The 21,633-nt window shown below is 51.7% G+C and overlaps 3 protein-coding genes across 4 annotated transcripts; 2 read left to right on the forward strand and 1 right to left on the reverse strand.

The window, feature by feature from the left end:
* The first annotated feature begins 790 nt into the window (after positions 1–790).
* Positions 791–4,398, forward strand: LOC136464531 (oxidation resistance protein 1-like). Its single transcript, XM_066463479.1, has 8 exons — positions 791–1,102; positions 1,917–2,428; positions 2,515–2,587; positions 2,855–2,935; positions 3,014–3,077; positions 3,473–3,560; positions 3,649–3,733; positions 3,973–4,398. The coding sequence occupies exons 1-8, from the start codon at positions 998–1,000 to the stop codon at positions 4,054–4,056; spliced, it is 1,092 nt and encodes a 363-aa protein (XP_066319576.1). The 5' UTR covers positions 791–997; the 3' UTR covers positions 4,057–4,398.
* A 7,591-nt stretch (positions 4,399–11,989) lies between these two features.
* LOC136467771 (DIS3-like exonuclease 2) lies at positions 11,990–17,768 on the reverse strand. Of its 2 annotated transcripts, none has more exons than XM_066466554.1 (6): positions 17,077–17,768; positions 16,926–16,988; positions 16,780–16,845; positions 13,085–15,286; positions 12,922–12,993; positions 11,990–12,836 (listed from the first exon to the last, which is right to left on the reverse strand). In XM_066466554.1, exons 1-6 carry the CDS (start codon positions 17,482–17,484, stop codon positions 12,444–12,446), a joined length of 3,204 nt encoding a protein of 1,067 aa, XP_066322651.1. In that variant the 5' UTR covers positions 17,485–17,768; the 3' UTR covers positions 11,990–12,443. The 2 variants fall into 2 exon arrangements, with proteins under 2 accessions (XP_066322651.1, XP_066322652.1); XM_066466555.1 differs by having other exon boundaries at positions 16,935–16,988; positions 17,077–17,767.
* An 822-nt stretch (positions 17,769–18,590) lies between these two features.
* LOC136466156 (uncharacterized) lies at positions 18,591–21,365 on the forward strand. Its single transcript, XM_066464608.1, has one exon. It carries the CDS (start codon positions 18,591–18,593, stop codon positions 21,363–21,365), a length of 2,775 nt encoding a protein of 924 aa, XP_066320705.1.
* Positions 21,366–21,633: the final 268 nt, after the last annotated feature.

Below are 21,633 nucleotides of genomic sequence, written 5' to 3' on the forward strand. Positions count from 1 at the left end.
GGAAATGCACAGTACATGTCGCTTACCCGCCTCCCCCGCCGCGCACGGTGTGCTGCTGCCGGCGTCGCTACCCGCTAACCGCCGCGGACAACGCCACGACGTTACTGAAAAAGAAAGAGACTTTTCCCTGTGTGCCATTATAAAAGATCGTAATCCCCTGTGTGCCCCTGAAAAAATTCAGCGGTCTTCAGCGCCACTACTCCAACTTTTTCGTGTCATCTATGCCACTTCCGTCAGTTTTGGCTCTAACGCCGTTAAACTGTAGGTGTGAAAAGACGAAAATGCCCTTAAGTTCAAATATGTTATTAATTTTTTTTGAACATCTTAACGACTTCAAATGAAAAAACTTAAAACTAGAAAGTTGTAGATCTCGTCGAGATCTATAATTTTCATATAAATTTTTTTTTCATTTAATTTCGCAAAAAAAAATGATTTGATATGATTAATATATCTTAGAAAAATCATATTATTTTTTTTGCGAAATTAAATGAAAAAAAAAATTATATGAAAATTATAGATCTCGACGAGATCTACAACTTTCTAGTTTTAAGTTTTTTCATTTGAAGTCGTTAAGATGTTCAAAAAAAATTAATAACATATTTGAACTTAAGGGCATTTTCGTCTTTTCACCCCTGCAGTTTAACGGCGTTAGAGCCAAAACTGACAGAAGTGGCATAGATGACACGAAAAAGTTGAAGTAGTGGCGCTGAAGACCGCTGAATTTTTTCAGGGGCACACAAGGGATTACGATCTTTTATAATGGCACACAGGGAAAAGTCTCAAAAAGAAAAGGGTTCCAAATATCCAATCGAGACCAACCACCGAACGAGTCCAAATCCGCTCGTCTCCCCTCGAAGTAACTCCGGCGCTCGCCGGCTCCGTGTTCTCCGGTTCTCCCACCCGTCCAAGCGCAGCTCCGGAAGCGCCAGGGGCGGGCGAGCGCCTCCCAAATTTAGCAGCCGCGGAGCGCGTGGGCGTGTGCCCATAAGGAGGATCGATGGGGTACCTGCCGTCCCTGAGCAGCAAGGCGGCGCACTTCGTGTCCGACCTCACCACCGTCATCCTCAACCCCGTCTCCGAGCGCGAGACCTCCCACCTCCCCGTGAGACACCGGATCCCCGCTCCCTTCCCTTCCCCTCCCCTCTCGTGTAGGCGATTCAGTCCGGTTTGGATTGAGGGTCTCGCTCGCGCTCCCGATTCGGGCGGTTGGGCGACTCGGGCTGTGACATCCGCTCGGGTAAAGAGTGATTTCGCAGCTGGGGCGTCCTATCGTTAGGGTTTGGTGTGCGATTCCTGGGGGGTTTAGTGTTGATTGATGCTAATTAGAACATGCTTTGGTTGGTGGAACTATTGCTAGCTTGGCAAGCGCTCTTGTTTAGTTCACGCGGAGGATTTTCTTCTGGTATGAGCTTATTCAGAAATTGGCGCTCCAATGCAGTTAGGGCTGTTCACTGGGCCAGTCCTGAAATAATTTTGGTTTAAAGATGTTTAGAAGATGCCTATGGTATGCAAAGGGCACACTGATATAGGTTAACTCCATCAATGTATCTTGCATTTCCTGTGCGTTTTCACTTATCATGCGGTAAAGTTCTGATGGAAACCAGAGTTCTATCCGCCCTTGGTTAAATTTTCAATTAAGTCTTTTTATGATGTCATTGAGTGGCTGATAGATGTAGCTGCAAGGCCAAAGTTGATCAGCCAATGCACGCTTTCGAAAAAAAGGCCAAAGTTGATCAGATGGTATTTTGGTAGCTTTCCATTTCTTTATTCTCTCTTTTACTCTTTCATGCTGGAGTCTGTTGCATGTCGCCAGATGATGATTTCTGTACTAGCACTTACTCTTAACCATATCAGATTTTCATTCATCATCTCGTGTTACTGAAAGTTTATATTTCAATTTCTTTGGAATTTTGCAGGAGGTTGACGAAGTGCAAGAAAATTTGGAGGATGATAAAGATTCTGAGCACAATTCTGATAGCCTTGATGGCCCTGACACATCTTCCTTTAGAGCATTCTTGATCTCATTTTTGTCATCGTCGAGCTCTAATAACGATTCAATGGAAATAATTCCTGAGCAGAATGGAGACATGGGTTACCCTACTTTAACACCCATGGGGAAGGGAAGCAAGGGAAGAACAGGTCTGATAAGTAGGGGGAAGCATTCCATCGGAAAAATCATTAACAAGGCGGCAAGGATTGGTGGTTTCAAACAAACAACTGCAGAGCCTAAAATTGACAGGGAGGTAGTAAGTCACACTGAACCAGATGCACCTGTATTGGAGCGCCAGGAACCAAAGGAAGTTGCTTCCTTCAGTAGTTTGCCAACTATGTCAGAACCATCTGTTCTTTTGTCAGAACTGATGCAATCAATTCTTTATGCCTCTCTCCCGGTTCTTGCCCAGGGAAGGAACTGGGTCTTGCTATACAGGTTTAAGATGTCTCCTATTCTGATATGTTCTAACTTTTGATCATGTGTGTCTACTGTTATCTAATGTTTATGTTCATACTGTGCAGTACATGGAGGCATGGTATATCGTTATCTACTTTATATAGAAGGAGCATGCTTTGCCCTGGTTTCTCACTCTTGGTAACGTTACTGTTTCCTAAGTAGCTCGAATGTTATGGTTTTTCACTATTACTTAAGAAACGGCAGCCTATTTCACCTCCACAGTTGCTAACTGTTTCATATTTTTAAGCTATAGATCTTATTTAACTCCATAAGTTACTATATTGTTGATGATGTGGATTTTATGGGCACTCATAGCATCATCTGATATAATTTCAAAAAAAGTGCCATAGATTGCTTATTGCTACTTTTCCATTCTTCATCTTCTGATGTTATGTTACATTACAGGTTGTTGGGGATAAAGAAGGTACAATTTTTGGTGGTTTAGTTGAGGCCCCATTGCAGCCATCCAGTTCAAAGAAGTATCAGGTTTCGCCTCAACATTTTGATAAATTGTTTGTTAAAAAAAAAATCTTGTGCTGAATATTCTGCAAATTAATCTTGCAGGGGACCAATAATTCATTCGTTTTCACTAATTTACACAATCACCCTGTCATATATCGACCGACAGGTAATTTTCAGTTTATCCTTTTCATGGTTTGCGTGATAACATCAAAATATGGCAAAATCTCTATTTCATGTTATTTCAGCGCATTTAATTTAACAATTTACCAATGCCGCTGTGACTTTGTTGTGCATTCTGAGAACTGTTTTTCTTTGTGTAAGCTATTGAAAATCTACTTACTGCAGGCACAAATAACTATTTTACGGTGTTAGGGATTTTTTTACCCATGCACTTAGGTGTCAATCTAGTTTGAGGATTGAGTAACATTTAAAATATTTTAGGCCGTGTAATTTTAATTATGCAGAGGTTGGAAGTGATGTGAAGACCGGGTGTATCATCTTGATGTAATAGTCTTGTTTTCAATAAGCTTCCTTTATCTAAAAGTAAAAAACTTGCTGCAGGCGCAAATAACTATTTTACGGTGTGCTCCACTGACTATATGGCTCTAGGGGGAGGAGGTCATTTTGCACTTTATCTTGATGCAGACCTGTAATATCTCGCACCATCTACGACTGTTATACAAGTCATTGTTAATTTCCGCACAACTCACCTGTATTTTCTGCATTTCTCTTTGCAGTTTGACTGGTTCAAGTTCTAATTCAGAGACTTTTAACAACGGGTGTTTATCGCATTCTCCAGACTTCTCAGTGAAAGATGTTGAGGTATTTAAAACATTCGAGCATTGTGTATTTATGTTCTGCGATTTTCTTCCTGGTGAACATAACTACATCCATATGATCAAGAAGCTTTCAATTTTAATCTATCAACGGAAATAATTCTGCAAGGACATAAAGAGCCCTTTTATGGCCGTCCACATGTTCTGCAAGTTTGGGAGAAAGGCCTTTATGAGCCCTTTTAATCTATTTAAGTACTTCAACTGTTCTTTTCTCGTTTAATGCAGCTTTGGGGCTTCGTCTACCCTTCCAAATACGAGGAGATGCTAACACTCTGTCGGACAGAGAAACCAGGAATCTGTCGATGGTGACCATCCCATAGCCAGTTGAACATCCAAATAGACATGTCACGTCTGTACAGTTTAGTAGGCTTTGAGAGTTGCCAGCATTTTTGTGCGCAGGACCAGGTTGTACTGGAGTCTGGAGACTTGCTTTTTCTCAAGCGTCAAGCGAGTTTGCTCAGATTTGTAAATACTGTATGTACTTTTCTTACTGCCACACGGGGAAACATGAGGCCTGTTCAGCTAGTCCTAAAGTCGGCTGATGCTGTTTTGCTAGGAGAAAAAAATACTATAGCTGATAAGCCGGCCGATAAGTTCAAGCAAACAGGCCCATGGACGTTACTGGTTGTTACAGTGTTGCGCATTTGAGCCTTTTCTTGTGTCAAATTGAAAGATGCTTCTGACTTGCCACTAAAAAGTTTAAACCATCCTGATGTCATATGACATTTTTTTTTTCTCCTATGCCATTCTGTCCAACAACCGTATGGTTTTTACTGTTTGTTAGCACTGACACGTGAGTCCGGCCAGCGAAAATGTCTAAAACGCCCTTCCCTCGTAACCCCATTCTCTACTTCTTTCTCTCTCTCTTCCTCTGGGCTGGGAACTGGCGGACTGGGAAGCCGAAGCGCGAGGCCGGAGCGCGGGGCCGGAGACACCGTCGCTGGGGGCACGGGGCCGGGACGCTCCTCTCCTTTGCCAAGGGCGGGGCGGGCGCCGACGCGCGCGTGGATGCCGTGGCCGACGCGGACGCCAAGACCGCCATCGCCGACAGGCCGGAGCTATTCCGGGACCTCGTGCGGATCCTCAGGGACGCCGCGTCGCCGGCGGCCATCCGATGCATGGCCGCCGCGGTGCAGGTCCGCTGGCGCCCCGCGCGCGAGTCGATGGTGCGGGCCGGGGCCATCCCGGCTGCTGCCTGTGCGGTGGGCGCGCCGTCGATGGAGTCGGTGGGCGCGACTTACGATGGCCGAGCTCCGACGAGCACCCGTCCGCGCCCGCCGCCGAACGCGTCCCGCGCCGTCAGCCGCGACACCTCCAGCGCCGCCTGGCCCTGCGCGCCCCGCCCCGCGAGCTCCGGCCGCCATGGCCGCACGGCCGCGTGCGCCCCTGCGCGCGCTCGCCGCACCTAGGGCTGCGCGGTCGGGAGCAGCCTGGCCTGCAGCGGACGCCGCTGCTGCTGGCCGCGACGGCCTGCACAGCTGAGCCTCGCCGCCATGCCAAGCCGGGAGCCGACCCCGTCGTCCGCGACCTCGTCAAGCCGACGTTCGGGCCCGCGGCCACGCCACCTCGAGTCCGCCTCCCGCTCCACGCGCTCACGGCGTACCGCGTCAAGTGCTGCACGCGCGCCGGCGCGCTAGGCGACGGCCGCGCCGCACACGCGGCCGTGATCAAGCTCGTCCTTAGCGCCAATGTGTACACCGCCAACTCGCTCGCCTCGGCCTCGTTAGGGACGCCAGCGGCCAGGCCGCGCCTGCCCCGTGGCGGCGGCGCCCCCAGCCCCCTTGCCGCGGCCCCAGCCCCAGGCGACGGCGCCCCCATCACATGCCTCTCCCCTTGTCTGCTGTCTCCATGGACTTCGAGCACAAGGACGGGCGGAAGACGACCGGCGGAGAGAAAACGAAGAAGTGTAAGAAGTGCATGGTGAAGAAGAGAGGTGAGGGTATTTAGAACTTTTTCCAACGCAATCCGTTACATGAAAAAGGGGACGAAATGGCTAGGAAGAAAAAAAAAAGTAAAATGTCATGATATCAAGATGTATTTAAGCTTTTTAGTGACACGTACATTAAGAGTATCTTTCGTAATGGCACGTAGAAAAGCTCTAGGCATTTTGAGGTAAACTGTCACAGGTGGATCAGGCTTTTGCCAGGACTCACGGAACAGGCGTTAACCTGTTCAAAGCCAGCCATCTAGATCCGGATGTTAGTCGCTGAATTCTCACTTTTGGTAGTAGAAGAATTCTTACTCTCATCGAGAGAGGATGACACTAGGAGTTGGGGCAATTTTCTTGTTTATTTTTCATACAAGCTCACACAAATGCCATACCAATCTGAGGGGTTGGGGTTACATATTTATAAGCTGCTAGCCAGCCAAGCATATGCCAAGATGCTAGTCTAAGATGCTAATATGCTGTCCTAGCTAAGATGCTGTCCTCTAGTCTAAGATGCTGTTCTCTAAGATGCTGTCCTCTAGTCTAAGATGCTGTCCTAAAAACAGAAAAACAGACACAAGGACCATGTGAGCAACAACAGCCCCACAAAGACTAGCCACACATGACTTATCCATCATTCTCCCCCTAAGTCTTGTGCGTCGTCTTGTGGGAGAGTTGAACCATCCCGGTCCTAGAGCAGAGCTCAAGAAACTTGATCCTCCCAAGGGGCTTGGTGAGCAGGTCCGCAAGCTGGTCCTTGGTGTTGATGTAGTTCGCCTTGATGCTCCCTTCCTCCAAACAGCCTCGGATGAAGTGGTACCTCACCCGGATGTGCTTGCTGCGTTCGTGGAACACGGGGTTCTTTGCCAGGGCCAGAGCGGACTTGCTGTCCACCCTGAGCTCCACCGCTCTAGTGTCTCTGCCGAGGAGATCACCAAGCAGTCGAGCGAGCCAGAGTGCCTGAGTCGAAGCGGTGGAGGCCGCTATGTACTCGGCCTCGCAGCTGGACAGGGCCACCACCTGCTGCTTGACCGACTGCCAGCTAACGAGGCACTTGCCGAGGAAGAAGATGATCCCGCTCGTGCTCTTGCTGGTGTCGATGTCGCCGGCGTGGTCGCTGTCGCTGTACCCGACGAAGTGTGCCGCCCCAGGACACCTCGGGTAGTAGAGGCCGTGGTCGAGAGTCCCCGCAACGTAGCGGATGATCCTCTTCACAGCCTGCTGGTGCTCCGTCGTCGGTCGCTGCATGAACCGACTAACGTAGCCGACGGAGAATGCCAAGTCCAGCCGTGTGTGGACGAGGTAGCGAAGGCTCCCCACAAGGCGCCGGTACTGTGTAGCGTCCACCTCCTCCGTCGTGCTGTCGCGGCTCAGCTTCAGCCTCTCCTCCATCGGAGTGAGAGCTGGGTTGCAGTCGGTGAGCCCAGCTAGCTCAACGACGCGCTTGGCGTAGGCGGTCTGTCGAAGCGTGATCCCGGAGTCATCCTGGTGCACCTCGATTCCCAGGTAGAAGGAGAGAGGCCCCAGGTCACTCATCTGGAAGGTGGCCTTCATCTCTTCCTTGAATGCCGCCACCTCCGCATCCTTGGTGCCGGTGATCACCAAGTCGTCGACGTAGACACCCACCAGCAAGGCATTTCCTCCATTGCCTCGTCGGTAGATGGCCGCCTCATGCGGGCTTTGCTCGAAGCCCATCCCCTTTAGCGTGGAATCCAACTTGGCATTCCACGCCCTCGGTGCCTGCCGCAAGCCATAGAGGGCCTTGCGCAGGCGGAGCACCTTGCCTTGCCGGGGATCGCAAATCTCGGCGGCTGGTGCACGTAGACCTCCTCCTTCAAGTCGCCGTTAAGGAACGCCGACTTGACGTCCATGTGATGAACACGCCAGCCCTCCTGGGCAGCTAGCGCAAGGAGGAGTCGCACGGACTCCATCCGTGCCACGGGAGCAAAGGCGTCGTCGAAGTCGACCCCCTCCTGCTGCACGAAACCTCGTGCCACCAAGCGAGCCTTGTGCTTGATGATGGCGCCGGCTTCATCCCTCTTCAGCTTGTACACCCACTTAAGGGTGATCGCGCGGTGGCCACGAGGAAGGTCAGCAAGCTCCCAGGTGCGGTTCTTCTCAACCGCATCCATCTCCAACTGCATCGCGGCGCGCCATGCCGCGTGTCTCTCGGCCTCTGTGAACGACCGAGGCTCGCCGTCGTCACATGCAAGGTGCAACTGCGCCTCCAGGTCCTCCAGGTCGTGAGGCACCAGTCCCGGCACCAACTGGTCGCCGAGAAGGTTCTCCATCGTACGGTACCGCAACGGCTCGCCGTCGTGGTACGCGTCGATGCGCTCCTCGTCGTGAGAGAGCGGAGTAGCAAGCTCAACCGGGCTGTGCTCGACACGAGCTGGTGTTGGAGTAGACGTGCCCGGAGAGGTGCCTGTCGATGCTGGAGTGCGTGGCGTTGCCGGCTGTGGTGAAGCCGACGAAGAACTCATCGCAGCCGAGGTCCTGGCTGGAGAGTGTGGAGCTGTCGGAGTAGCAGGCGCCGGGGTCGGTGGAGGCTCGGGGACTGGGGTAGACGCGCTCGCCGAAGAAGAGCTGCCTACTCCCCCAGCTCCCTCGAAGTGGACGTACTCGACAGTGAAGTCGTCGTACGTCGGAGCCGAGCCATCGTCCACCGCCTTGTCCCACGCCCATCCTCGCCCTTCGTCGAACACAACGTCGCGTGCCGTGCGCACACGTTGCGTCTTCGGGTCGAGGATGCGGTAGGCCTTCGAGCCCTCCGCGTAGCCGATGAACACTCCCGGAGTGCTCCTGTCGTCGAGCTTGCTGATGTGGCCAAGCTCCTTGGCGAACGCGAGGCAGCCGAAGACCCGCAAGTGGGAGACCGCCGGCTTGCGCCCATGCCAAGCCTCATATGGCGTCCTACTGTCGAGCGCCTTGGTAGGCGAGCAGTTGAGGATGTAGACGGCCGTCACCACCGCCTCTCCCCAGAAGACAGCCGGCATCCCCCTCTGCTTGAGGAGGGCCCGAGCCATCCCCACAACCGTCTGGTTGCGCCGCTCGACGACGCCGTTCTGCTGCGGGCTGTACGGCGCGGAGTAGTGGCGCTGAATGCCCTCGTTAGCGCAGTACGACGCGAATTCAGCCGCCGTGAATTCGCCGCCATTGTCGGTGCGCAGCACGCGCAGCTTGCGGCCGTACTCCGCCTCCGCAGCAGCCTGCGCGCGTCTGATGGCGTCCGTAGCCTCTCCCTTGCTGCCGAGGACCATCACCAACATATAGCGGGAGAGGTCGTCGACGAGCAGCAGGAAGTAGCGTCGTCCTCCCGGTGTGGCCGGTGTCACCGGGCCACACAAGTCCCCGTGCACGAGCTCGAGCCTCTCCTTGGCTCGAAAGCTCGCCTGCTGGGGAAAGGGGAGTCGCCTCTGCTTCGTCAACACGCAGACGTCGCAGAGCTGCTCCACATGGTCGAGGCACGGCAGGCCTTGCACCATCTCCGTGGCACTGAGCCGCTTCAGGGCCTCAAAGTGAAGGTGCCCAAAACGCTCGTGCCACTGCCACGCCTCGTCGTCCCGACGAGCAGCGAGACAGAGGGGTTGTGCCACCTGCACGTTAAGGACGTAGAGTCGATTTGCGCTTCTGGATACCTTGGCAAGAAGGCGACGACGACGATCCCAAATCCTCATGACTCCGTCCTCAACCACCACGCGCGAACCGTTCTCATCCAGCTGTCCCAAGCTGATGATGGAGTTCCTCAACGCGGGGATGTAGTAGACTCCGGTGAGCAGCCTGTGCTCACCAGACACGGCGGTGAAGATGATGGAGCCGACGCCCTTGATCTCCACGCCGGAGGCATCCCTAAACTTGACGGAGCCTCGAACGCTAGAGTCAAGCTCGGTGAAGAACTCCCGTCGACCGGTCATGTGATGGGTGGCGCCGGTGTCGAGGCACCACCCGTCAGTCTTGTCGTTGTCGGAGCTGTCGCCGAGGAGGGCGTGTGCTTTTGGCTTGTCAAGGTGGAGGAGAGCCGCTGCGGCCGGTGCCGCTGGAGGTAGCTCGATGCTGGCATGTGCCATGAACAGAGCCGGCTCCTCCTCCGCCTGTGCGACGTGGGCCTGGCCGCGTCATGGCTGTCGACAGTCCTTGGCCCAATGGCCAAGCTGGCCGCAGTTGCGGCAGGCGTCGTCTCGTGCCGGCTTATGCCTACCGGCGGCGGCGCCCTGGGCGCCTCCGCGGGCATCACCCTCGGCACGTCCTCGCGCCCCGGCCTGGGCGTCTCTACGCGCCTTGCGTGGCTTGCCACGCTTGCGGCCGCCTGTCGCGGAAGAAGGCTCCCCCTTCCTCCGGTCACCTTGGCTGGCAAGCCACTGCTCCCGAGTGAGGAGAAGCTTCCCGCCAGTGGTGATGGGCCCCGAGAGGGACTGTGGCTCATCGCTGTCGACGACCTTGAGGCGACCTATCGCCTCCTCGATCGACATCGTGGAGAGATCCAGCAGAGACTCGATCGAGCGAGCCATCTGCTTGTACTTCTCGGGGACGCAGCAGAAGAGCTTTTCGACAGCTCTCTCCTCGCCGTAAGTGTCGTCGCCGAACTGCACCATCTTCTGCAACAGAGTGTTGAGACGGAGAGCAAAGTCATCAACGTCCTCACCTGGCTTGAAGGCCAGGTTCTCCCACTCTTTGCGAAGTGCCTGCAGTGTGGACTTGCGGGCGCGGTCGCTGCCGATGCGTGCCGCAGCGATGGCGTCCCAAGCCTCCTTGGCAGTCCGCTTGCTGGTAAGCGAGAACTGCATCTCGGGCGGGACTACAGCGATGAGAGCATCCAGCGCCCCGTCGATCTAGGTCGTAGTCGACGTCGCCGTATCAGACTGCCTCCCACATGTGCCGCACCTGGAGCTTTACCCTCATCACCGCAGCCCACTCGACGTAGTTGGTCTTGGTGAGGGTAGGCCACCCACCGCCGGGACCGACGTCCCTGACAACAGCCTGGAGCCCGTAGTAACCACGGTACCGATCCGGGGAGAGAGAGCCACGCTGCCTGTGAAGGCCGCGCTCTCCATCGACCCGTCGGTACCGATCCGGGGAGAGAGAGCCACGCTGCCTGTGAAGGCCGTGCTCTCCATCGACCCGTCCGCCACCGTTGCCGTGCGTGCCTCCTCCAGGAGCGCCGCCGCCGTGCGCGCCTCCTCTAGGAGCGTCGCCGCCGTGCGCGCCTGCATTCGCCGCCGCCGCTGCTTCCGCCTCCGCTCTGGCTGCTGCCAGCTCCGCCGCTGCCAGCCTCGACGCCCTTGCCGCCGCCGCAGCGGTCTCTGCCGCCGCTCGCTCGCGTTCCTCTGCCGCGGCAAGTTCGGCCTCCTGCCGACGCCGCGTGCTCGAGGCGACCGAGCGCTGAGACTGCCCTGCAGACATGACGCGCTACCGAGGGGCTGCTGCGTGGGGAGAGGGCTGCTTCAGACGAGCTGGGAGAGGAGTGAACAGGAGCGGCCGGAGAAGCTACTGCTGCCAACAGCTGGGGCTGTTGTGGGGCTGGGAGAGAAGATGAGCAAGAGATGCTCAGGCTACAGGATAATACGGCTCTGATACCAGTTGTTAGTCGCTGAATTCTCACTCTTGGTAGTAGGAGAATTCTTACTCTCATCGAGAGAGGATGACACTAGGAGTTGGGGCAATTTTCTTGTCTATTTCTCACACAAGCTCACACAAATGCCATACCAACCTGAGGGGTTGGGGTTACATATTTATAAGCTGCTAGCCAGCCAAGCATATACCAAGATGCTAGTCTAAGATGCTAGTCTAAAATGCTAATATGCTGTCCTAGCTAAGATGCTGTCCTCTAGTCTAAGATGCTGTCCTCTAAAATACTGTCCTCTAGTCTAAGATGCTGTCCTAAAAACAGAAAAACAGACACAAAGACCATGTGAGCAACAACAGCCCCACAAAAACCAGCCACAAATGACTTATCCATCACCGGAAGCAATCATTAAAACGTCCACCGATGAATGGTCCTCACTCAGAAGTCAGAACACTGCATAATCATCATTTTAGTAGAATTGAAGTGCAAAACTACAACGCCAAAATCCTGCAGTTAGTAGCCATTCCAAATGTGCTGGGACGTAGCATCAGATATTCAGATTATCACTCAGTAACTTAGTATAAACGAATGGAAGTCCTACAGCATTTCTGAGTTGGTCGCATGATCTGCATGGGTAAAACTGCAATTGCAAAGAATAATCACACGACCACAACTTCAAAAAGAGCACTGCAGCACCGCACCATATATCTCGTCCTCACGAATCAAGTGAAAACACAATTACACAAACGACAGCAACAGTCACCAAAGAGACTTTTATTGTCCGAAGTAACAAAACACCAGCTTCAACATCTGAGTGAACCCACCAGTAAAAAAAAAATACTTCATGTGGTTTCACAAGCTAGCAGAAAATCATTAAAGACACTATTAAAATAGTGCGGCACTATTGTAGACTCCCTCTTCCACCATTCTGGTACCTCAGTCCTCATCAAGCAGCCTGGGAATAAAAACGGAAGCCACTTGACTCTGCGAGCAAACCCTCGAATGTCACAGGGTGGTAAAGAACGGATAGGGGTTGGGGGTTTCTTTTTCTGCGCTGGAAGGGTAGCTAATTAGCTATACATGAATGAAATATCTACAGCACTAAGTTGGAATTTGCTTACCATCATTTTATTACTTTCGTAGTTTCGTTCGATTGAAAAACTGTTGAAAATTGACCAACTATTTCCTATCATGATAGGAGGTTTCCTATAACTCGAAGTATGACGCCATGTACAGTCTTACTCCAATGTCCACCGCACAATCCTCACCACCAATTGCATGGAGAACCACAGGGATGTCACTCAGGTAATGTATCACCAAGGGCAGAACAGCTGGAGCGGTCTGAGGTTTCACTGCGTCGCCACTCAACAAAACAGACTTGGCAGTGCAGCCGCCAGCTTCTGTTGCTCCTGATTCCTCATCTTCTTCAGACAACTCTGAAGGGTTCACCACCATTGCGACTTCCTCAATTGGCCTGCACTGAGTTCCCCTCCTTTGAGCAGGCTTGTTCCTGCATGCATCAAGCACTAACGTTGCAGTGGCTTCTAACCATTCAACTGATAAGCCCTCAACTTCATCATAATATATCCTTCGTTCCATCTGCATCATAAAATCACACTGAGGTGAGGAAGAAGAAAAATGAAACAAGTGCTCCTTTTATATGAGGGTTGGCAAAAAAACATACCGCAAGCTTGGGCACATAAACTGACATGAATCTGGGTCCAAGCCCCAGAACTCTAGCATTGCAGACCACAACCTGCAAAGATAAGAGTTAAAAACAGCAGAATTCAAAATAAAGCTCACGGGAAAACTTGATTGAAAGCTGGAAATGGTGATGCCCCAATTACCTCTTTGTTCTTTATCAGAGCCCACATGTAGAGCTTCTGTCCAGCATCTTCTGTACGGCGACCAGCCCACTTTCTTTCATTACAGTGTTCAGCAATCTCCCCGAGATTTTCAGAGTAAGGAACCTTAAATTTCTTAGCTGCAGCAGAAAGTGCTTTTTTTCCTTCTTCAGATTCAGCAGCATCCTTGCACAACTGGAGGCCTGTAAAACATCTATCCATCAATTCACAAGAAGCTTTGACTCCATTCCGGCCTGTGGAAGATTTCTTTTGCTTCATATACACTTGTTCAGCCTCAATCACTGCATTCAGAGTCCTGTGAACAATTATATCAGGATATCTTCGAAGTGGAGAAGTGAAGTGTGTATACAAAGGGACAGACAGCGCATAATGTGCCCAATCATCTTTCTTGCTTATCAGGTCCCCTGTGCAAAAGTATTCTGCTGACTGCATTTGCTTTGAAGCATAAAACATGAGAATATCAAACATAACAGGATCCTCTTGCAACTTTTCCTTTATTCTAGAGAGTGAAAGGTGGAGTTGACCAGATGATGAAGCATCCAATTCAAAACCATTCTTAGCACAAAATGCCTCAAACTCTCTGAACTTCCGCAAATTAGGTTCAGGGTGCCTACGAAGTAAGGCACAATCAGGGAATGCATTAGATATGACTTCTGCAGCTGACATATTCGCCAACAACATTAGTTCCTCAACAATGAAGCATGCATTGTTCCTCACATAGCGATAGCTATCACATGGAGCCCCATCTTCATCAAACAAGATCATAAGCTTTGCAGTGTCAAGAGAAAGAGCTCCACCCTTGAACCTAACTTCCTTCAGATTTTTTGAGACCTCATAAAGGCCTCTAAGTGACTTGATAACATCATCTCTCTCAAATTTACCATGTACTTCAAGAGAAGAAACAGCAGATCTAGTCTGACTGGCTTCATTACAAATCAAATCCTGCACAAGCTCATACGACAGCTTGCAGCACGAAAAGATGACGCTTCGACCAATCCAGCGACTAATTATGTTACCATGAGGATCAATATCCCAAATAATTGAAAAGGCAAGCCTGTCTACACCTGGATTAAGCGAAACCACTTCTGAAAGTCTTGAAGGCAACATTGAGATTTTGCGTTTCAGGGTGTAGACACTAGTAGATCGGCTTTGAGCTTCAGCATCTAACGCAGTCTCTGGATGTACAAAGTAGGAAACATCTGCGATGTGAACCCCAATACGGACAGTTCTGCCTGAAAGTATTTCAATTGATATAGCATCATCAAGATCTGATGCAGTAGGAGGGTCTATTGTAAAAGACAAGACCTCCCTCAAATCTTTTCTTGCTTCAAGTTCTTTTTGAGGAATCTTCCAACAATTGTCAGGAAGACATGCCAAGGACTCGGGGGAAAACTCAGCATCAGATATCGCATTCTCAAATAATATAGCATCCATGTGTGTTTTAACATGACCACCCTTCCCAAAGAACCGTATAACATGGGCATAGGGATAGAGATTTTCGTCATTCCATTCATCAATTCGTGCAGCAACTAATTCCTTCTCAATAGCTGCATCACCCCTTAGGCTCTGTCTGACACTATCTGGCAAAGTGCTAAAACTCACAACCATCGGAGGGAATTTGGGGTCAGTAGGCAAGAGATGAAACAAGCCTGTAACTGATGATGCTCTGTTGTTCATCCTCTTTAGACCCATCTGATTTCTCTGCTGCTCTCCATCAGGGAACTCTGAGAAAGAAGCAAGGAAACCTACAATGGCATCACGGCGCGGAGATTTCTTAATGACTGATAATACTTTCCCAGTAGGACGTCTGCTTGGATGAGAGTATATCATGGCACAGATCCTTTGTAATGCTCTCGCAGCCTCACTCTTTCCATCATTCAAGTCTATCTCATTCCTTTCAGGGACAGTAGCATTCCCATTTCCACACTTAACAGCTTGACTAAAACCACTGTTCTTGTGTGGGGGTTGCATCCTATCCAAAACAGGTAAGTCGTTACTGCAATTTTCAAACCTGCAGCCGACATCTGCATGTCCTTTCTTCCAATTATGATTCCCATTTGTTTCACTAAACTCACGGACCACAGAATCTCCTCCTATCGCAGGGTTGCATGCAACATTCGGACCTTTCATTCTGGTCCATTGAGCAACAGGGTCCAGTGTGATAGCAACAAGATCACCTTCAACCTGCAATGTAATTCATGACATAACATGATGCTGTGAGTTCAAAATCCGTGTAGCATAAATAGGCAAAGCTAGAGAGCAGAATGGTATAGGCACTGCAAGCATTGGAACTCGACCCCTTATAACAGACCATATGGTAAGACATCAAGACAAAAAGAAGTGCATACAGACATATGCATATCACCAATAGCACTAGTTGTTTGTTTAGGAAGCATAATCTTTGTTAGGAGTACTGGTACAGAAATAGAAAAGCCTCTTGCATGCAAGAAGATAAAATTTATTGAATGAAAGGATGAAGGGAGAGCACCGCACCTGCAGCAGAACACTAAAACCCAATAAAATGGTCAATAAGGTAAAACTAGCAATGCAGTTTTGTTTGAATTATTTCCAAAAGTAAAAGCTATTGTGGTAAAAATTCCGATGGTCACATGTTATTCCCAGAGAAATGCCAATTGGTGCTGGTTGCAGTACTGACTAAGTTCAACATGAAAGCACATTACCAATATAAGGTATAGCATGCTTCAACCAGCTCTGCAGGGGACAAGCTAGTCATACTTTATGTGCCTAGTGTGCAGAAGGTACGAGTTGTTTTCAGCACAAATTGAGATGCCCACTTCTACCATGACAAAACTTGATAGTTGGTGATGCTATATCACAGGAAGGAAACAGTGGCGGAGGACGGAAAAAAGTTAAGGTATGGCGAAATGGATAATGTATAGATAATAAAATAATATCTTTTATTAAAATGGTTTATACACAAGACGCTGTAATATCTCTCTGATTTTGACATTGCTTTTTGCTTTTTGTTCCATATTTTTTTATTAGTTTACTGTGCTTCAAAATCAACCGACCCAGTTAGCTGATAACCAAAAAACTGAACAAACAACAATGGAAAAAAGGTTCAACTGCCAGAGTTTGGACACTTAAACGAACCGTCGAACTGCGGGCCGATCGATGGTGTCACAATATTGTATTCTATACTGGCACTGGAAGGCCAGAAACATACACGGTAAGCCAGCCCACATTCCACAAGGTCCAAAGGCCTAACAATTAAACAATGGCTCATCTAATCGTTTTTTACTCCTGAGTCAAGGGCGTTGCATTGCATTGCATGTCTGCGTCCATTCAGCGAATCGGTGCAAGCGTAGGTGGGGATCCGCGGCGGGGCAAGGTATGGCAAGCGCCCTACCTTGCCCTCCGCCCCTGGAAGGAAAGACACAACAGGATAGTGCTGAATTTTGTCCTGAGTCACATTTCGTGCCAAATCTGACACCGTTTTCATTCCTCCTGATTGGGTAACTAGCGAACAAAAAACACATTCCAGGGCATGTCCAACAAAAAACACATTCCAGGGCATGCCCAACCAGTTAACAGACACACGAGCTTTAGCGCGATAGCCTGCCTTTGCACTATCCAATACCCACTAAAACTTCCTTATGGGGCAGCTTTGTAAACACCCAATAATTAGCACATCATGCATGCAGAGATGTACATACCGCTCGGTTTTGTGCCAATCCTGTAATGAGAACATCCACCGGGATGCCATCAATCGTGCAGTACGCCTGCAAAATCACACAATTCAAACGTTAGCACACAGTTGTAAGGAAACAGTACAACGTTAGTAATCAGAAGATCACCGGGCCGTGCTTGCCTCATTTCGGTTGTGAGCGTTCACCCTGAACTTCGCCACGAATGCATACCCTCTCTGTGTAGCAAACGCATCAAATCAGTTTGTCAGTTCACGCGAAATCACAACCACGAAGCCGCAAGCCTCCCATGGCTCCAGCGAATACCTTAACGGCGTCCTCCACGGCCCGCTCAGGCCAGTGAGGCTGGAAGTACCGCATCGCCGTAGCTCCCCCGCCCACCCTCGACACAGGCGCCTCCGCGGGTCTCGGCGTGGGCAGCAGGGGGCAGGACTGGCTCGTTCCCGCCGCGGACGCCTCTGCCTCGGCGTCGACACCGGCGCCGCCGCTGCCCACGTTCATGGGCGGCATCGATCTGACTGACCTCGGCCCCGCGGCGTCCGCGTGCGGGCCCTGCGGCGCGGCGACGGCCGCCTGCTTGGAGCGCCGCGAGGGGCGGCGGCGGTTCTTCCTCCTCTCTTTCTCGGCTTCCTCCGTCGCAGAGGCCGCAGCAGCAGGCAGCGGCGGCGGGGTGGGGATGGGCACCGCAGCTGTGTGCTCCCCGGTGGCCCTCATGATGCAGACCCTCTCTATCTCCTCGAAGGGCACGCGGCAGGGGAACCCTAGATCTGGGGCGTCCTCCGCTTCGTCGCTCCCCTCGTCGACACCGATGGATAAAAAAAACGAGGTGTCGGGGCGCGGGGAGAGGAGAAGGGGACTGCAAGGAAGGGAAGGGATGAAAGAGAGGGAGGGAAAGAGGAGTGGAGGAGGAGCCGAGGGGGCGGGGGAGGCGAAGGAGCGGAGGCCGTGGAGGGATATGTTGCTTGCGAACGGATTGGGGTGGTGGCACTAGTATAATCGAGGGCGGCGGCTTTGGTATATTGGTGTGGCTTGCGAAGGGAGTACGTGTTGGCGCCCGGGCCGGCGCTCGCGCTCGCGTAGTTGCGTTGCGGGGCGAGGACGGCATCGGGACGGAGAATAGACGCGGATGGTCGGCGGCGGGTGGGGCTGCCCGCGCGCCGACTATTGCCTCGCTTTCCGCCTTTTCCAAGGTGCCGTCGTTTTCACGTCGTCTCACCTCCATGAGCTTCGCGCGTGCGTGCGTGGCTGCGTGCCCGTTGTCCCGGACTCTCGGTTGATCGTTGATCCTGCCTCTTCGTACGGTGCATCGGGGTATGCCGGTATGCTCTGCACCTGAGCTTGCAATTGCCTTGACAAGTTGGCAGGCTTCATGCTTGATCCACTGGATGTCAGGACAGAGGACCAGCACGCTGTGCCGGAGGAGCAAGTGGAGTGTGCTGTGCCGGGCTCGGCAGGAGGAAGGCCTGCTCGGCCCAGGAAGAGGAGTGTCCGGGTGTTTGGGCCTCAGTGGAAAAACGAGTGAGTCCATCTTGTAGCGGTGCGTGCGTGAGTCTGTTGGCGTATATGTGCTGGCTGCGTCCAGGAAAAGGGGCATGAACATTGTAACCGAATATCTTAAACTACACGCAAGCTTCGTCTGTCTCCATTTCCCCTTGCTCTGCTGCCTCGCCTTGCTCTGATTTCTCTCCTTCTTCCTCCGATTGCTGACAAATTGGTATCCAGAGCCTATCGTTCCTTGGCCGATCTATCCTATTCCCATCCTGGAACCCCACGACATCATCCACGACCATTTTACCAGATTCCGTAAGCATTTCGGTGCCATGGATTCCAACACCAAGCTCCTGATGGATGAACTCAAGTCCGTGAAGACCCACATCGAAACGTCCCTTGGGGAACGTATCGGGGAGGTGGAGGTGTCGCTGGGCAAGCGGATCGGGGCGGTGGAGTATTCCATCGCGGATCGATTCAGCCGGTTGGAGGATGCAGCTAAGGTGCTCGATGAATGGAAGCCCAAGGTGGACGCGTCGGTGGCGGAGCTACGCGCGGAGTTGGGGGCGGTTCGCAAGTCCGACGCGGTGGTGGAGCAGTTGCGCGAGGAGATGACTGCCCTTCGCAAGTCTGTGAGTCGTGTGGTGCTCGACTCGGAGCTGGCGACTTCCGCTGGTGTCCTGAAGTCCCATCCCGTGATGGCCGCGGCGACATCATCTGCCGGGCACCCGGCCATCGGCCCGTCAGTTGGGCACGGCGTTGCACATCATCACCGGGGGTTCGAGTCCATAGCTCAGCCCTCGGTCAAGGGTAAGCCAACCATCCATTCCCTTCCCCAGCCTGCCCATCAGTTTGTACTGCATCGATCTCTCTCTAGTTCTGCTTTGGACATGGGGGATCGGGAGCTCTCTGGTGTTGAGGGGGCGCCGCATGAGTACCGCGCACATTGGGGACCTCAGTATTCTAGTAGCAAGCTACCGAAGATGGATTTTCCAGTTTTTGATGGGGAGGATCCCAAGCTGTGGCTCAGTCGTTGTGACGACTATTTTGACATGTATTCTGTTGAGCCCAGTCAATGGATTCGTGTAGCCACGATGCGGATGAAAGGTGCTGCATCTCGTTGGCTGCAGTCCTTAGATCCAAAGGTGAAAAAGGTTAGCTGGGAGGAGTTTTGTCAACTGGTCCTAGATCGTTTTGGTCGGGATCAGTATGAGTTGTTGATTCGCCAGTTGTTCCACATTCGTCAAACTGGTAATGTTCAGGAGTATGCAGATAGGTTCACTGGTTTGGTAGATCAGCTCATCGCTTATGGCAAAACTACTGATCCTCTGTTTTATGCCATGCGTTTTGTGGATGGGTTGAGGGATGACCTTCGTTCTGCTGTGCATATGCAACGCCCATCTTCTGTGGATGCTGCCTGTGTTCTCGCCTTGTTGCAGGAAGAACTGGTGGATCCTGGGCGGAGGAAGTCCGCGTTCAAGAACCTGCCCATGCTGCCGGCGGCCACTGTTCCTGATCGTGGCGTTCGGGCAGCTCTGGGTGGGGCTCGGGCTGATGACCGTCGACCCCATGGCGTGGAGGACAAATTGAATACGCTGCGGTCTTACAGGCGTGCCCGCGGCCTTTGTGTTCGATGTGGTGAGAAATGGTCTCGCGACCACAAATGTCCTGAAGCCCTTCAGCTACACGCCCTCCAGGAGTTCTGGGATATGTGCAATTCGGATGACTATGAATGTGTTGATCCAGTCATCAATGAGGAGGATTCAGCTCAGGTTTTTGCTGTCCAGGTGTTAGCGTCAGTTGCTGCTTCTGCTCCAGTTCGCTCTATACATCTTGAGGGTTCCGTTCAGGGCATTCCGGTGCAGATTTTGGTGGATTCTGGCAGTACTTGTTCTTTTGTCAGCACTGATCTCGCTAGCAGGTTGTCTGGCGGTCAATCCTTGGCAGCTCCACCCCGAGTCCGCATTGCTAATGGTAATATCATTGTCTGCCCCCAGTTTTTCAGTGATCTATCATGGGAAGTGCAACAATGTCAGTTCAATTCATCTTTCTTGGCTTTACCTATGCCATCCTATGATATGATTCTTGGCATGGATTGGTTAGCAAGTCATAGCCCGATGCAGATTGATTGGCAGCACAAATGGCTCTTGATTCCTCACGGCCAGAATATGGTTCGCTTGCAAGGGAAGCTGATGGCGTTACCAGAGGGATCAGTTATCCAGGTGACGGCCTTATCAGCGGCAGACATTCCTCAAACCATTTCCGTTCATCCAGCAGTATCAGATTTATTGCAAGAGTTTGAATCAGTTTTTGCTCCTCCTACTGGTTATCCTCCTGCACGGCCTTCTGATCATGCTATACCCCTGATTCCAGGGGCCTCGCCTGTGCAAGTTCGTCCTTATCGCTACCCGCCGGCTGTCAAGGATGAAATTGAGCGGCAAGTAATGGATATGCTCAAGGCTGGCATCATTCAACCGAGCAACAGTCCATTTTCTTCTCCAGTCTTACTTGTCAAGAAGAAGGATGGGTCGTTCAGATTTTGTGTCGATTTCCGCCACTTGAATGCGCTTACTGCTAAGGCCAAGTATCCGGTACCAGTGATCGAGGAGTTGTTGGACGAGCTAACCCATGCTTCGTGGTTTACTTGTTTGGATCTCACAGCCGGCTATCACCAGATCAGATTGCAGCCAGGTGAAGAACCAAAAACAGCTTTTCAAACCCACTCGGGTCAGTATGAGTTCCGAGTCATGGCATTCGGTCTCACGGGGGCACCGGCCACATTCCAGAAGGCAATGAATACTACCCTGGCCTCATTGCTTCGCAAAGGAGTTTTGGTTTTCTTTGATGACATTCTCATTTACAGCCGGTCGCTTGAGGAACATTTGGTCCATCTTCGGCAAGTGTTGGAGCTTCTCCGCCGTGATCAGTGGCAGGTCAAGCGCTCCAAATGTGTCTTCGCTCAACGTCAGTTGAAGTATTTGGGGCATGTCATTTCGGAGCAGGGCGTGGCGACTGACCCGGACAAGATTCAGGCAGTTTTGAGTTGGCCAGTACCATCTTCGGTTAAGGAGCTTCGCAGCTTCTTGGGGTTGGCAGGCTACTACTGACGCTTTGTGAAGCATTTTGGGGTGATTTCTCGCCCTCTCACGGACTTGCTGAAGAAAGGAGCCTTGTTCCTCTGGTCCACAGTTCATGATGCTGCCTTCCATGCTCTGAAGCAGGCCCTAACATCAGCTCCTGTGTTGGCTTTACCGGATTTTTCTAAGCCCTTTTGTGTAGAGACAGATGCCAGTGGAATAGGCATTGGGGCAGTACTTACACAAGATGGTCACCCACTGGCTTTCCTCAGCAAATCTCTGTGTCCACGATCTCAAG

Source organism: Miscanthus floridulus, chromosome 7 (genome assembly GCF_019320115.1).
Source record: "Miscanthus floridulus cultivar M001 chromosome 7, ASM1932011v1, whole genome shotgun sequence".
Taxonomy (NCBI): domain Eukaryota; kingdom Viridiplantae; phylum Streptophyta; class Magnoliopsida; order Poales; family Poaceae; genus Miscanthus; species Miscanthus floridulus.